At 26.6% G+C, this 16,628-nt stretch overlaps 1 protein-coding gene across 6 annotated transcripts in view; it reads right to left on the bottom strand.

Moving 5' to 3' along the window:
• Positions 1-16,628, bottom strand: part of Sms (spermine synthase) — a 75,769-nt gene that overhangs the window by 28,331 nt on the left and 30,810 nt on the right. For 3 of the 6 annotated variants that reach the window (XM_075376449.1, XM_075376451.1, XM_075376450.1), the window contains one exon: positions 1,475-1,775. In XM_075376449.1, coding sequence (XP_075232564.1) covers positions 1,475-1,775 — 301 coding nt within the window. Of the gene's footprint in view, positions 1-1,474; positions 1,776-4,434; positions 4,536-12,157; positions 12,368-16,628 lie in introns of those variants that run through there. The other 3 variants (XM_075376447.1, XM_075376446.1, XM_075376448.1) reach the window with 3 other exon arrangements.

Here is a 16,628-nt window from a genome sequence, read left to right as displayed (position 1 = left end):
TAAGTTCACAGATTAAGGGCAGGCAACACAAAACAGATATACTATAGATTTGTGTAACTATCAGTTCTGCAGTCTACTGTTCATGAATCAAGTAGCAAAGTGACAGCTTTCCAACTACACATATTACTCAGTTAGGATTTTTTTCCATGAGTTAATGGTTCCCATGGTTGGAATGAATGCTACCTAGCATTGTATCAAACTTTATTCCAAACTCAACAAAAATAGAATCCTAATGAATTCTAAATAGTATGACTAAATAGAATACATCCCAAACAAGAATTTTTCTTTGGGTAAAAAACACAGTCAAAAAAAAATCAGGATTATCAAAGGCGAAAGGTGGATTAATCTTCATTAATATTGTCATTATTTGAATATAAAATCAGTATAATTATGAAAATGAGTGAATATTTTATAAATCAGAAGACAGATCACATAAAAAGTTGTATGTCACAGGATAATGATACATGCCAACATATCCAAGAAAAGCTACTGCAAGAAAATTCTCCAAAATTCTTTAACACAGTATACGATAAAGTTTGTATGAATGTAGTTTCACTCACGTTACAATTAACCTAAACTTTCTAAACAACAGTATAGATAATTGGTAATAAATCTTAGGTTAACATATATAGCCAAGAAATAAAGCAGCAAAAAACTCTCATCATCCCTGCAGCCGAAAAAGTCTGCAGTTTACAGAACAATTCTTTAATATTAAACCAACTGCACAAAAGGAATTTGTTCAAGTAGTTAGATACACATACAATAGAAAATTTTATTGTGATAAATCGGCTAAAGAAAAATGTAGCCACAGATATTCCTTGATCTTGTCAAAAAAATAAGTAAGACAGTTACTAGGAATCAAGATTACCAGTTTCTTGTTCTCTTACACTCCGGAACTCAACTCTGATTTTTGTATAACACAATATCTAACATCATGATATAAAATGTACAAAATACACTTTAGAGATGAAGGAAGGAATTAGAAAAGGATTTCAGGAATTATATGCAACATAAAATTAGTAGCAATGAGGAAAAAAATAAGTACAAAGAAAACTGTAATTTTATGTGTAGCACAAAAAAAGCAAAAAAGGCCATTAATACCACCAAAAAGAAAGTAAATGAGCTGTAGAGGAAATATCAAAAAAGAACAATGAGATGGAATGGAAGCTGTGTTGGAAGTCAAGTAATGGACCAAGGAAAAGGAGATTGTAAAAGAAAAAAAATATTAAAAGTATCTTACGAAGGAAGAAATGAAAAAAAGTGATAATTTATAGAAGTACAAAATTCATATTTTCTATTAAGTTTTATAGATATAACCAAAAGACGCCAAATTATAAATCCTGAAAGTTCATTAAAGCAACATTCATTATGCACAAATATCACTAGAAACAGTTTTTATTAATAATATAAAAACATTGTAAAATAACAAGTATTTTATAAACTATTTTTCTTAACATATACAATAAATACCAACCTGAAATGACAACAGATGTTCATCAGAATCACCTTTATAATATTCAATATTAACTGAAATAATTCCTTGTGGAAAACCACGTAATGTAATAAATGTACCCCTTGTAGCACTCAAAACAATGAGAAAACCACCTCCAGACATTTCAGTTTCATATTCTAGTTTTAATTCAGACACAAAGGATGATAATACTTTTTGTACTGATTCTTTCAAAACTTGACGTTCTTTATTATCAGTAACTTTGGAAGCACTTACTGAGAAATCCAACATAATTGTATTTACCGCCATGTCAGGTATAACAACTCTACAACAGAAAAACAAAATTGGTAAATAAAAATCTTTAACACTTAGATTTAAAGGAAAATAAAATTGGAAATGAAGAAATTATAATTTCTTAACTTTAATATTATAATTAAATTATTGCAAGACTAAGACTAAATGAAACAAAATTTAAAGTACACATGCACACATGTATATATACTGTCACTTTCCAATACTTATTTTCAAATATTAGCAATAGAAGCATTTACACCTCACACATGCGCGTGCACACATACACACACACAATCATATATATACAGATGTGTTGTGTGTATATGTTATGAAACTCCTAATGTATAGTGTTTAGAAATTCTTAAAAAAAAAAATAGCTAAAAAAATTATACAATATCTTTTTAGATAAATCACAATGTGCATGTTATAATGTAAACCACATGTACTGATGTTTGTCTAGAACTCAGGAACTGCTTAGCCAATTTTATTACTACCATTATTATGAACTGATCTGGATATTTTAAACCATGAACAGAAAGTATGTTGTATTTTACATCACATCTTTACGTTCTTTGAGTCACTAACCAAATCATGCCATATAAAAAAAAAAATAGCAGCCTGATTCTAACAAGTGAAATTTTTAAAATAAATTTGAAATGATTTATTTATCGTAGTGCACGACAGTCAGGTTAATTATTACATGATTTTTTTTTTTTTATAGAAAATTTGATGCAACTTTTTTAATAGTGAGCACTACCTGTTTACTGTACGATATAAAACATGAAAATTAATTCTGTCAAGTGATATGGAGCATTTTATTTCCATGTTAGATGTACTTCATGCAAAAGTTCAATGTGCATATTTCAATTATGCACACTACAAAGATTTGTGTCTTGTTTTTCTGTGTGTTCAGGATTATACTTGGTTATACTACTATTACAGGTTATAGTATTAACCTGTTTTAACAAATCTCCATATGAACTTATTTTAGCTTAAAACATTAATTAACATGATTGAAATCTAAGAGTAATGTCAGATATTTCTTGGACTGAATTATTTATCAGCAGGCTGCTGCTCAGTTATCCTACTGATAAAATATATTTTTGACATTTATATTTACGATGAAAAAGATGTTCTCCCCGTTTTTTTTTTAACAAACAAAACAAGGAAATGCATTTTTGATAAAATGTTATTGTTATTAATAATGTTATTAATACATAATACATTACATTATTAGATTAATTCTGTGTAATGTTATCTAATAATGTGTACTGGCACTACTGCTTTTTATGATTTACTACCTCTGCATTTCAATAAAAAATAATGAGCACTGAGAATCACAGAAAATAAAACTAACAATATTTCAACAATTTTTATTTAAAATTCAAATAGATTGATTTTTGTAAAAAAAATTTAAGATATGAATTTAATTGAATGAATTATGATGATGAATTTATGAATAAAATTTAAAACAAAAATTTCATATTTGTATAAAAGTGTAATTATGATTGAAGGTTCTATATGATAAATAGCATCTGATATCCTGAAGAACACTTGATAGTTGCTTTATGAAAATTACAGAAAATAAAACAGTAGTAATTTTTCAACCTTTTTTTGGAAATATTAAACAGGTTGATTTTTGTAAAAAAAATTTAGAACATGAATTAAAATTTAAAAGAAATTTCATATTTGTATATTTTCTAATTTTGATGACGGTTCTACAAGATAAATAGATCTGATATCCTGAGGAACGCTAGGATAATTCAGTTTGTATATAAATAATACCAATAATTATTTTACAAAATATCAAGCTCTTTTTATCTCAATATTATGAATGTCAGTGAGTAATGCAGTTTAAAAAAAATACATACAATGAAAAATAAATGTCTTTTCCACAGTTACATTTTTTAACAAATTATAGTACTTTTAACATAATACAGATTAAAACAAAAGTGTATATATATACTTTTCTTTTAATATGTATATTTGTACTTTTAATTTAATCTATATATATATTAAACTTACAAACATTAAACAATAAAGAAAACAATACACAGACAAAAGTATAAAAAAAATGAAACAATACGAAACTTGCTTACACAATTAAGGTCGGAGCAGAACAATACTGTAGACAAAACAAATTAAATAAGAGATAGTGACAGAATAAATAAAGCTGGATTGGGGACCCATACAGATTGGAATATATAATAAAATGTATTTATTAATAAATGACCTTGATAATAATAGACCACTGATGAACTAAATCAAACATTAATGATGAACAATAGTATAACAAGAAAATAAAAATTTCAATTAAGATTAATACTAGGAAAAAATAAAATGATTAAAGAGATCAAATTATTACTGTTAAAATGTAATTAAATATAATAACAAATAATTTATGTAGCATCATAAATAACAAAAAAAAAAGTTTTATATAATAAAAGTTATAAAAGTTTTTTATATTAAAGGAAAAAAATTTGCATGATTATCTGACACAATTTTATGTCTGATAAAATCCCCATTTACAACTGACATACTTGCACATAAATACAAATGCATACACATTTTAAAAATATATAAGCAGATAATCATTATCTTTTTTTGATTCATCCCAAAAATTATTTATAATTACTGCAAACTATGCTATGAAAAATTACCAATGGCGTAAAGACTGTACAAGAACCAACCTTCCAACACGATGACTTAGAATGATTTCTTGACTCGATGACATTATCAATTATTTTTATAAAAAAAAAAAAAAAAAAACAATGCTTGCAAATAAATCTTATTCTGATAATGAAAAAACAAAAGACCTTTATATAAACAAGAGAACTAAACACTAAGTTGAATGCAACTACAGATTATATAGTTATTACCTTTTTCATGTATTTTCATCAATCATGAAAAATCATGATCCTAAAGTTTCTTACTTAGAAATACAAAAATAATTTAGCAGTTATAGACTTCTAGGAAATGCTATAAAAATATATAGTTTTCCTTAACCTTGATGGATTCCCTGGGCAATTTATAAGAAATAGAAACATATGAAAGATACTAAAGCCTTAAACATCATCCAAGCAGAAGGAATACATACTCCTATCAAGCTGCCTGCCGGGTAACCTCCAACTGTCATGATCCACAAAACACTTGTGTAACAATTATATCATTCTTAATAATCTTTGTTTTCCTCATAAGAAAAAGTACAAATGAATTCCTGTTTTATTTTTAACTTAGGTAATTTATCTATCAACTCATGAAAAATATTTATTAAATTATTATTTGAGTTAATCACTTAGTAGAGTTGAACCATTTCTGTCTTATACAAAATGTTCCAGGGTTGAATCCTGATCCAGTATGACACATTTTCACATGCCACAAATGTTCATATCACAATCTCCCTAATTGGTTTGATGTGATAAACACCATCCTACCATAAAATTTTGTCAAATTTCCCTTGTCTAACACCAAAAACTGAGTAATAAAAAATTAAATACAAGTAATAGAAAATTGTAAAAATATTTACTATTTTTTTAGTTAAGGAGACAAGGAGTCAAGGAGAAAGTAATAAAATCTTTACATTAAATTAAACTGAAATGAATCTACCTGAAATCGTTTGTAATATATTATAAACAAATTAATAACCAGTCTGAAACTGCTTTCAGAATATTTTTTTTAAATGAAAATTTTTAAACATTTTTTTTTAAATTTTTTAAGAAAAATGTCTTGAAAAATATTAGTCAAAAAGAAATACTGAAAAAATTCAAGTTTTTTTTTATTGTTTACTATAAATATCAGGTCAAAATTCAAAATGACATGCAATATGACCAATTAGAAAATGTTTAAAAAAAAATATTACAAATTGTACAAATGAATTTAGGCATATACAATTTTTTTTTTCAAAATCAGCCATACTGCATTTACCAACTTAACTGCAAAAAAAAAAAAAAGTATAATAAATACTGTGTTTTACTATTGTTTCTTTGGCATTTTGGAAAGAATACTTATTTTTCAATTAGTATTAAAGTATCATGTACTTTTGCACCCATGTACACGTAGACATTTTATTGTACGCTAACGGACCCGGAATGATGAAACTTCACAAAATTTAACATTTACCTTTCCATTTTTCTGTTTTCTTTTTCCCAATTTTCATTTTTAACATATTCCCTTTCCTTTCCCCATTCCCCTTTTTCCTCCCCTTTCCCCTTTTCTTTTTTCTTTCCATTTCCTTTTCCCGTTTTCCATTTTTTTCTCCATTTTCCCCTTCTACCTTTTTCCCTGCATGTAAATCAGTCCAATAGTTTTTTACCCTGTTTTGGAAACATTGAAAAGAATCGTAAAATATTTAGTATAGCGTGTGTTGCTTTAACATCCAACAGATAGCACCTTTTTTTAAAAAACAACATGTTTTTACCTGTCACAGGTATGACATTTTAGATATATAAATAGTAGGTACATAAAAACATGCGCGTATTCAAATGCAACGTTGTGTCAAAATTTCAAAGCAATTGGTGAAGAACTTTCGGAGATTTAAGATTTTGAACAATGAACATTTATATTTTTATTTATATAGATTGAATGTACCCATTTCTCAGACATTTTTTCTAGTTTATTAGGGAGAATGCCTCCAATTTTACATTAAAAATAAAAAGTGACTTTTATTCATAATAAACTATCAGATGATATTAAAAAAAAACTATTTGCATGGATTCAAAGTAGAAATAAACTTTATTGATAAATAAAGTATTTTTTTTTTATTTGAAAAAAAAATTTGTTGCTTTATATTTATGCTCTGGTTAAAAGTGCTAAATTTTTATGATGTAATTAACTCTTGCAAATATTTTTTATCTTGCTTCCTCAATTATACATATAAATTTACCAATTTTTCAATTTAAACTTAAAATCATTACATATTATCATTATTTTCTTAATAATTAACAAATTGTGTTTCCAGTATAATTAATAAAATATACCAACTGGAAGCCGTTTTTCCTGACTTTTACTGACCAATTTAGCAAAGGTTTCCTGGCTCTCTTAACATTATTGCCATTACACCCCAAAACATATAGATATTTTATTTCTTTGCAGCCTCCACCATCCCCATTCTGCCCAACTCCTGCTTTTTTTATTATTTATTATTACATTCATTTTTTAAGTTTATTTTTTTACAATATAAATTTAAAATTAGGCTATTTTTTGTGATAAATTGTTTCAGTAAATTACATTGCAAAGTAAAAAAAAAAAAAAAAAAAAAACAATATTTAATACATTTCTTGCATAAAACTGAACATCATGGTAACTAAACGTAACACAGATAAGAAATTAACTAAAAATAAAATACCTAAAGTAATTTTTTAAAATAACTGGCTCGCACCTAACATTGCTAAACATTTTTTCACAAAAAGCCAGCCTATACTTTGCACAGTAAACAAAAAACAATGTATAACTTGGTTTGCATAAAAATGCTAAGAAACACAGATTTCAATTTAACAAAAATTATATATATATTATTACAATTTAAAGGAAAACTAAAATTGCTGTGATAATACAGATAAGAAAACTAAAACAGAACACCTTATTTTGTACAGAAAACAAAGGTTATTAACATTAACTTGAAAAATATTTTGTCATTATTATTCTAACATATTTGCAAAATGCCATCTATGTATAGTGCAAGGTGATAATGACAAAATAGCATTTAGTAACTCAAAGCAGGAATTTCAACGCTATACAACTATCAGGAAACATAATTTTAAAAGGTGCACTCAATATCTTATTTTGTACAATACAGAACCACATAATCTCTGCCTTAGAAAAATCATTTTTATAACAAAAAGAAGTAACTATATTGTCATTTTGCATAAATGAAGTAGAGGATTGAAATTTATCATTTACTGCTGAAATGCTAATACTCTGACCAGAAGATTCAGGCAAAAAACTCACACATGTATCACAACCACCGTTCTCACAACTGTTCATCAAATGTAAGTAAAAACAGGACATGTTGATGGCTGCTTGATGTACGTAGTTGCAATGTGCTGGGCAATGGGGTCGCCATTTCCCGATGACAGGATAGTATATCAAATATATCTTGACATTACTTAAAAAATACTTTTTTAATAACATGTATATATATATATATATATATTTAAACAACCATCAAACACAATAACAGAACCTAAAAAAAAGAAAAAACTAAAACCAAAAGTCGACTTTCATGAGATCCCACATCAACAGTCAGTAAAAAATTACATCATGGAATTATAATAAATCATTCCAGTTGGCAATGAGTTACGTTATTCAAGTTTTGTGATAATTACGGTTTATGTTTTCTAATGTTTTTATTTATTTTTTTGTTTTTGTTTGATGTAATTTTTGAATTTTGTACAGACTAATGATGCAGGATATCATGAAAATCGACTTTTAGTATTAGGTTTTTTTTGAAGTTCTGTTTCTGTGTTTTGTGGTTATTTTGTTGTCATTTGATACATATTTTTAGTCTCACAAATATGGAGAAAACAAACCCAATATGACTGGGAAAGGAATATGATAGTGATAATTTTGAGTTACGAAAAAGGATGTTTGTTGAATAACCTGAACTAGTAGTTTTAGAGTATAAATTATCTATAAACTGCAACGTTATCCACAATGTTTAAGTGATAAGTAAAATAATTTAATATTATAAATATGTTAAGATGTTAAGCGCTATAAATATTTTAGGTGAAAGGAACTGACATTAATAACAAGTCATTCCCAAAACTAACATATCCTTTCTTAGGATAACTTCATCTCACGCCAACCTTATTAAGGAAAAAAATTAAATTAAAAAAGTCAAAAAATTAAAAATCAAATTAAGGAAAGAAAGTCAAATATACAATCCACACACCAGCACACCACACTCTCCATTCAAAAGGAATGGCATTATACAGCTATAGCACCAACACCCGTCATTCCGTTAACCAGAGACAGGATGAACAATAAGCAGCATTACTCTAAGAAAGTGAATCTCAATGTTTTTAGCTCACGATCCCCAACAAATTAAAAAAAAAATATATATAATGAATTTCATCACCCCCCATCAACAACCCAATGAAACCTAGTTAAAACTATTTAGATGCATTGATAGTGACTGGTGTGAACTTGCATGCATAAAATGTACAAACATGAGCTATTTAAAGGCTCCACCTTGATGTGTATGCTCCTTGAAATTTGGACAAGGAGCGCAAATATACAACCCACACGCCAGCACACCATACTTCCCCCTCAAAAAGAATGGCATTAATCATAACAACTCCCTAACAGCAACAGCAACTCCCTTCATTCTGTTAACCACAGAGACTGGATGAACAATAAACAGCATTACTCTTAAGACAGTAATTCTCAACGTTTTTAGCTCCACGACCCCCAAAAAATATATACATAGTGAATTTCACAACCCCCCCTCCCCAACAACCCAATAAAATCTATTTAAAATTATTCAGCTGCATTGATAGTGACAGGTAAAAACATGAGTGTAGGAAGTGTACAAACATGAGCAATTTAAAGGCAATTTAAATTAAAGGCATGAGCAATTTAAATTTAACCTTGATGTATATGTACTCCGTGTAATTTGGACTGCTTGCATAATATTCGCTGTTGAGCATCATGTTTAAACATGCATATAATGTGTTTGAACACACTGTGCTCTCAGTACTGGTAGAATAAAAGAGGCGTAAGGGATTGAAGAAGATCAGTTTAATTTTGAATGCAAGCACGCATCTGGTGCCTTTATTTAAGTTTTTAAAAGCGTAGTTTCACTGAAAATAATAATTGAGGTTTCGGGTTTTTAGTGTGTGTTCAATCAGTGTAACTCTTTTTTTTTCAATTAAATTCTTATCCAAAAAGGACAAATTTGTGAAAAAATGAAGCAAGCAAATGGATCTACATCCAGCAAATCGATTGGTAAAAAGACAAGAACGTACAATGAGTTATTTAAATTAAAATTTAACCTAACTGGATAGAAAGCTACAGTGCATTGTTAGTTTTAAAGGCCTCTCTGATGAAATCACAAAATTAATTCAACAATTGGAAACTAAACATCCGCATCATAAAAGCAAACCCTTCGAATTTTTCGAAAGACAATTACACACTTTGAGAGATCAATAAGCTTCTATTTGTAAATCAAGCCATACTGATAAAAGTAGACTTGAACCATCTTACCTCGTAGCAGTACAAGTAACTAAGTTGTCCAAATCCCATATAATTTCAGAAATCCTCATACTGCCTGCTACAACTGATATGATCAGTGTTTTAATAGGTGTGGAAAAAGCAAAAAAAAATTGAAAAAAATCTGCTTTCCAATGACACAGTATCATGGCGAACTGATGACATGACTGCCGATGTTTGCAATCAGATAATTCAGCTAGTGATTTCAAGTGAATTTTTTAAATTCAATTTAATGAATAAAAACAGATGTGGCAAAAATGTCAGAATCCTTATGTTTAAGAACATTCATATTTTGTAAAATATGAATGCAATAGGACAATCACTTTTTGATGTTTTTTATGAACTTACTAAAAACTATAGCATAGATTGGGCAAAATGTATAGTATGTAATGATGGTGCAAAGACAACAGCAAAGAACAATGGATTTCTGAAAAAAATTAAAAAATTGTCTTATACTACGGACAGAATAGACGCACTGCTTCCTTCACAGTTATGCTCTTGCCACAAAAAAAAATATCCTGAAAATCTCTAATTCTTTGTAAAACTGTAAAAATGGGTAATTTTATTACAAACTGACTATTACAGAATAGGCTGTTTACTAAACTATATGATGAACTGGACGAAAAAATAAATCTCTACTTTTCCATACAGAAGTCAGATGGTTAATGCAGGGGAGAGTAACCTTGTTATTAGAATAGAAAAATTAATGAATTAACGCTATTTTTCCAGGATAAAAAAAACACCATTCTTAATTTTTTTACTGGATAATGAGTATATGTTGCTAAGGCTTATTTAACTGATGTATTTTCACATTTAAACAATTTGAATGTGTATTTAGCTGGAATTGATAAAAACATTTTATTAATGACAAAGTTCATGCTTTCATTAAGAAGCTAAATATCTGGATTATTCACCTTCAAAGCAAAATGTTTGATCTGTTTCCACTTACTTTTGATTATATTGGGAAAAATTTGGATTAACACATTTATGTTCACTTCAGTTTGAAAAGTAAAAAGATGCATTTGCATGAGCTAAAAATTCAGTTGGCGAAGTACTTCCCAGATGTTAAATAAAAATGATTTCTTGAAAAGATAAGTACTGAATCCATTTAGTGAAAATGTTGTTACAGCTGCCAAGTTACCAATTGACATTAATGACCAGCACATCAAAATGTCTGCCAATAAAGCGTTATAATTACAATTTTCACAACTGAAAATTTAGATATATTTTGACTTCCTCATTGAAAGTAAATATGGAAATTTAGTCACAGAAGCATTGAAAATATTAATCCCTTTCACCATATCTTAGCTCTATGAAAAGGGTTTTCGTCTATGGTTGCACTAAAAATTAATATAGGAATCATCTTTTATTACTTGAAAACAATTTGCTTTTGTGTATTTCTAACATAGATCCAAGTATGGAGAAACTTTTTAAATGAAAAACAAATGCTACCATCTCATTAATTTATTTTACTTACATGCGTACTTATAAATGTAACAAAAATGTTTATAAATTATTTTTTTCTCATAAAATGACTTTATTATTTTTTTTATGTGTAAAGTTGTAGGCTAATTTCGCGACCCCCAGATTGAGAAATGCTGTTCTAAAAGAAAGTAACTTTACTACTGCTACTTCTACAGGATGCTTTATATATGTTACAACTACAAAAAACTGGTAGTTTATCTGCACAGTGTGATGCAACAAATTAATGTACCTCTTTCTATTATGACAGAGTGTATTTCCAAAAATTGCATTCAATTCAACAAGAAAAATAGTGTTATGTCTAAATATAATCAAACCGCAACATAAACAAAATATCTAACAAATAATTTACATTATGTGTGAACAATTTTAGACTGATTATTCTTGGTCTCGTTTGATGTAAGAATATTATACAACATAAAAGATTAAAACCAAAAAAAAATATTATTTTATGTATAAAGAAACTCTTCTTAATGATGATTTTAAATAAGCAGCTTTTTGTTTCCTTTTATTTTAAGAACAATTAAAGTGTTAGTGGGGAAAAATAAATAATTTTTTGTCCAAAATAGTTGCAAATGTACAACGAGTACCAAACAACATTCATATCTTTAAAAGGATTAATGAATTATTAGTATTATCAGAGTTCTACAAAAGTATTGGAAAGTAAATAAAAATTACTTAATTATACTTATTGTAATTTATCAATTAAAAATAAATACAAACCTGACCAATTTCTTGGGATCGTTTACAGTTATCTTAAGAATTGAATCCATAATTCTTAATCAGATATCTCAAATTAATCCCAATTAGAATTAATTAATAATTATTTAAAAACTGTTATCATAAAATATTTCAATTGATTAAATTAGGCAGAAACATGTGTTAGGAAGAAATATGTATAATCACAAACACAGTAGAACAATATATTTCTCGCATAATGTAAAGTACAAGACTAAAATGTTATAACAGGCTCAATAATCTTATCTTCATTTTATATAAATAATATAATTACTGTATGATAATCAGTAAGATATAAATAATATATCTAAATTTACATTAATAACAACAGAAATAATAATAGCAATAATAAAAATGATAAGATTCGTCGTAGTTAATATAAAATACAAATTAATAATAAAAATTTTAAAAATCCATAATAAGTAATTAGTAGCAAAATAATAGTATTGAAAAATAATTTGTTTCAGTTCATTATTCATTAATTTATTCAATACATTAATAATAGCAATAAAATAAACATATGATAATAGTACGTAGAAAATCAATTACAAGAATCTAGATAAAAAAAAAGTTATGCGAAGTAAATTAACTTGAATGTTCTATGAATACTATTAATTATTCTTTATAATTGCTACCAAGAGATTGCAATGGAATTATAAATAATATACAAGATAAATATTTAAGATTAGAAAACATAACTTCCAAAAAAACATTGCTCTTTAATATAGGGTAATTAGTAATATAGAAAAAAAATATATATATATTAAAGAGCATGTGGATGACAATTTTCTACATAGTATTTGTATACAGTAAAATTTTTTTCAACTATTTTAAATTTATTTAAATATAAATATATAATATATATTTATATAACCTATGACACTCCCAGTAACATTAAGTATTCCAATGCAAGGTTGTACATCTAAATCAATTTAGCCATTGCGCTAAAACGAACATACATACAAACACCCTAAATACATAATCCTCCTTTTTGGGCAGTCATGTAAAAATACTAGTAAGTCAACTTCACAGTATGAAATACAAGGTTTCCAAATCATTCAGAATGAAGCGTTGATTTGAGAGTTATTCAAAAACAACTTGTTCATCTGAGTAATTATTTAATTTTTTTTTTTTTAATTTATTTAAACATATATATATATACACACACATAAATTTTTATTTATACATCCTATAATACTCTCAGTAACATAAGAATTTCAACGCAAGGTCATACATCTAAATCAGTTCAGCCATTAAACTACCATGGTGCAACATACATACACCCTAAATACATTACACCCTTTTTAGACAGTCATGTAAAAACCATATATCACAATGCTGTCAAAACCTGAAACTGGAATAAAACCTAAATAATGAAAATTTTCTGAAAGATTTACTTAACATTTCTGGACCTCTTCTTATGTTGAAAATAAATTTACAGAAATGTTACATCATTTATTGTTTCATCTTTATTTATCCATGATAAATTATTATGTAATCAACTTTTTTTCTATAGTAATTTTGCTCAAAGTTCAGTTTTAAGTCTTATAATAACCATAAACAAGTTTGCTAAGGAAAATGTAATTGTATACTCAAATATGGCCAGTTATGTTTTTCTCTCTTCAATAACATATTATATATATATATATATATATATATATATATATATATATATATATATATATAAATTAAATTAAATATAAAAAAAACAATCGAAATTAAAGTGCAAAGTTTCAGGAACTTCTAATTTTATTCCAGGTTTCAAAAATTTATTGCACATGTAAATCACAGTTTACAAGTACCTTGCAGCATAATCACCCTCTTATAGAAAGGTGCAATAGCAAAATGAAAAAAGCATATCATAAAAGCAATTTTTCATCATATTAAAAGGATCTGTGTTAAAAATAATGTGTTGACTAAAATAAAATTTGATTATTAAGGTCTTTATGTGTTTGAATAGGTTTCATACAAATGTTATGTGCTCACAATATTTTGTGAATATTCTTAGAAAAAATGTTGAATTTAATTTATAATAAATAAACATTTTAATATAAAACAAGACAAAAATAAATCAAGTTAAAATGAAAAAAAAAAGTTAATTTTGGTTAAAATTCTTCAAATTTTGACTAAGCTGGCAACAAATTAACAGAACTACCAACAACTTACTAACCCTTAATTTGGAGCTAACTTCAGAATGCTGTTATTTCAAGAAAACTTATAAATGTATTTTTATTTTCACATTAATCTTCTTTTTGTTTTTATTTTTATTTATAACATAAAAAGCATAACAAAAAATTATGCCTGTATCAAACAAACCATTCCCAACAACCGCAAAGTGAAAAAAGTTGATTCTTAATGAAATATGTAAAATACTGCTAGTGAGCAAGAGTTACGGCTCTTTGCTACACAAGAAAACAAAATAATTATTTTTTAACCTAGCCTTTCCAAACAACTTTTTGAAATTTCACATGAAAATATATTTAAAATACTTAATCTTTCATATATTTATTTTATTAAAAAGAAAAATTGTTAAATAAATTTTGATTGAATAGAATAATTCAATTCAAAACTCCTTAGATAATTTTGACAATGTTTTAAAATTTCTAGATTCTAATTAAAATTAATTATTTTCTTCTGAATGTTAACATTACACTTGAAATTTGAAAATAAACTACAATCAATTAAAATGATATATTTTAACTCTTCAGTTATTACAAGAATCCTCTTAGTCAAGTTTATTTTAACTTAAGATAATGAACTTTATTCAATAACCTATAGCCCATTACAATAATAAAAATATTTAAGGACAGAAACAATTGCATCAACAAACCCTACTTAAACAAAGACTTTGTTTACATCAACAAACCGAAGCAGAGGCTGGTAACACCTATTATGTTCCTATATTGCTAACATCTAAGGGGAATGTAGTCCTTGTTCATGTAATTATTATCAATGGCAACCTTAAATTTTAAAGCATTTAATAAAAATTTACACATTTTAAAAATGGTTTGTTCGACAATTATACATTTTAAATCTGTAAAATTTAATTAAAAATTTCTTTGAATTTTAAAAAAAAAAATTTTATCTATATTTAAAAAATAAAGTTTGTCAGAAAAATGTTTAAAGAAAATTCAGTATCACAAAATGATTTATCACCATTATGCTATTATTTGTTTACTGGTCAATTTTTTTTTTTGAGAGCATTAGTCAGTTTACCAGTAGTAACATTAAACATTATTCTCTACTCCTTTCTGTTCTGTGCTAATCATTAACCTCCACGCAATCACTACATCCTTCAATCTCAATTACCTTCTTGTTTTACATATTTCAATTTTATATACATCAACCTTTGCTTTCCTCACAGTTTTTACGTTGCAGATTTCCCTTCTCTCTGATTTGTATTAAGATCTCACTTCATGCTTTGTCAAGCCACCAAACATTAAATTAAATGGTTACATTACAATTCAAAATTCTAATTTAGTATTACATTTCAAAGACCACTATTCTTTTCTCCTTTATATTTCTTAACATCCATGTTTCACTACCATAAAGAACGAATTTATTTTTTATATATAAATTAGATTGTTTTATAATCTACTTTTTTAAATTAAACATTACATTAACCATTTTTAAAGCAACGGTTCAGAATTTAAATCCTACGAATTATTTCCTACCTTCCACAATTCTACTGCAATTGTTTTAAAATAAATAATTAATTAATACATACAACCAATACAATAAATAAATAAATAAACAACCCACCCAATTATTAGTCTCCATATAATTCTTTTGAAAAAAATGTCACTCTTAATAAAAGTAATAAATTATTAATAATAACAGACATAAACATAAGTGCTTCAAAAGAATATTTTAGAGAAAAAGCTTAGTAAGAAACAAAAAACTTAATCTGTAAAATCAGAGAACGCAATTCGCACAATAATTTCAATGTGACATATGAGTATACTTCACAAAAACAAGTGGTGATCTGTAAACTGCGAAATCCGTGCATCAGTTTGCAAAAATGCATTATTAAAAATATTTATCATTACTCCATCACCTAAGATTTTTTCCTATCAAAATGTTGTAAATCACGAAATGAATGTGGATATTTTCAAATAATGATACAGATCTTAGAGCTAACTTGGATTACTTGACTTTAGAACTGGAAACAATGTATAAAAGATTATTAACTTTATTCGCCAGAATGAACAATGCAAGTAATAGCCTACCCAGGACATAATTGTTATCTAATCACAACAGCTTAAAATTTATAGATAAAAATAGTTTACATTCCACTAACACAAGCAATCTAGCACAATTTTTTTTCTAACAGTGATTACTCATGAAACAACATATAAATAAGCATATTATATAATTTAATAATAATTTCTTATTATACAGAAAAAGTCACTCAATCTAAAAAATAACTTTTAGCAAAAGTGTGTTATAACTCCTG

The sequence above is a fragment of the Lycorma delicatula genome, chromosome 10, assembly GCF_047948215.1.
Source record: "Lycorma delicatula isolate Av1 chromosome 10, ASM4794821v1, whole genome shotgun sequence".
NCBI lineage: Eukaryota > Metazoa > Arthropoda > Insecta > Hemiptera > Fulgoridae > Lycorma > Lycorma delicatula.
The sequence above is the reverse complement of the archived record's forward strand: the minus strand, read 5'-3'. Positions and strand labels throughout refer to the sequence as shown.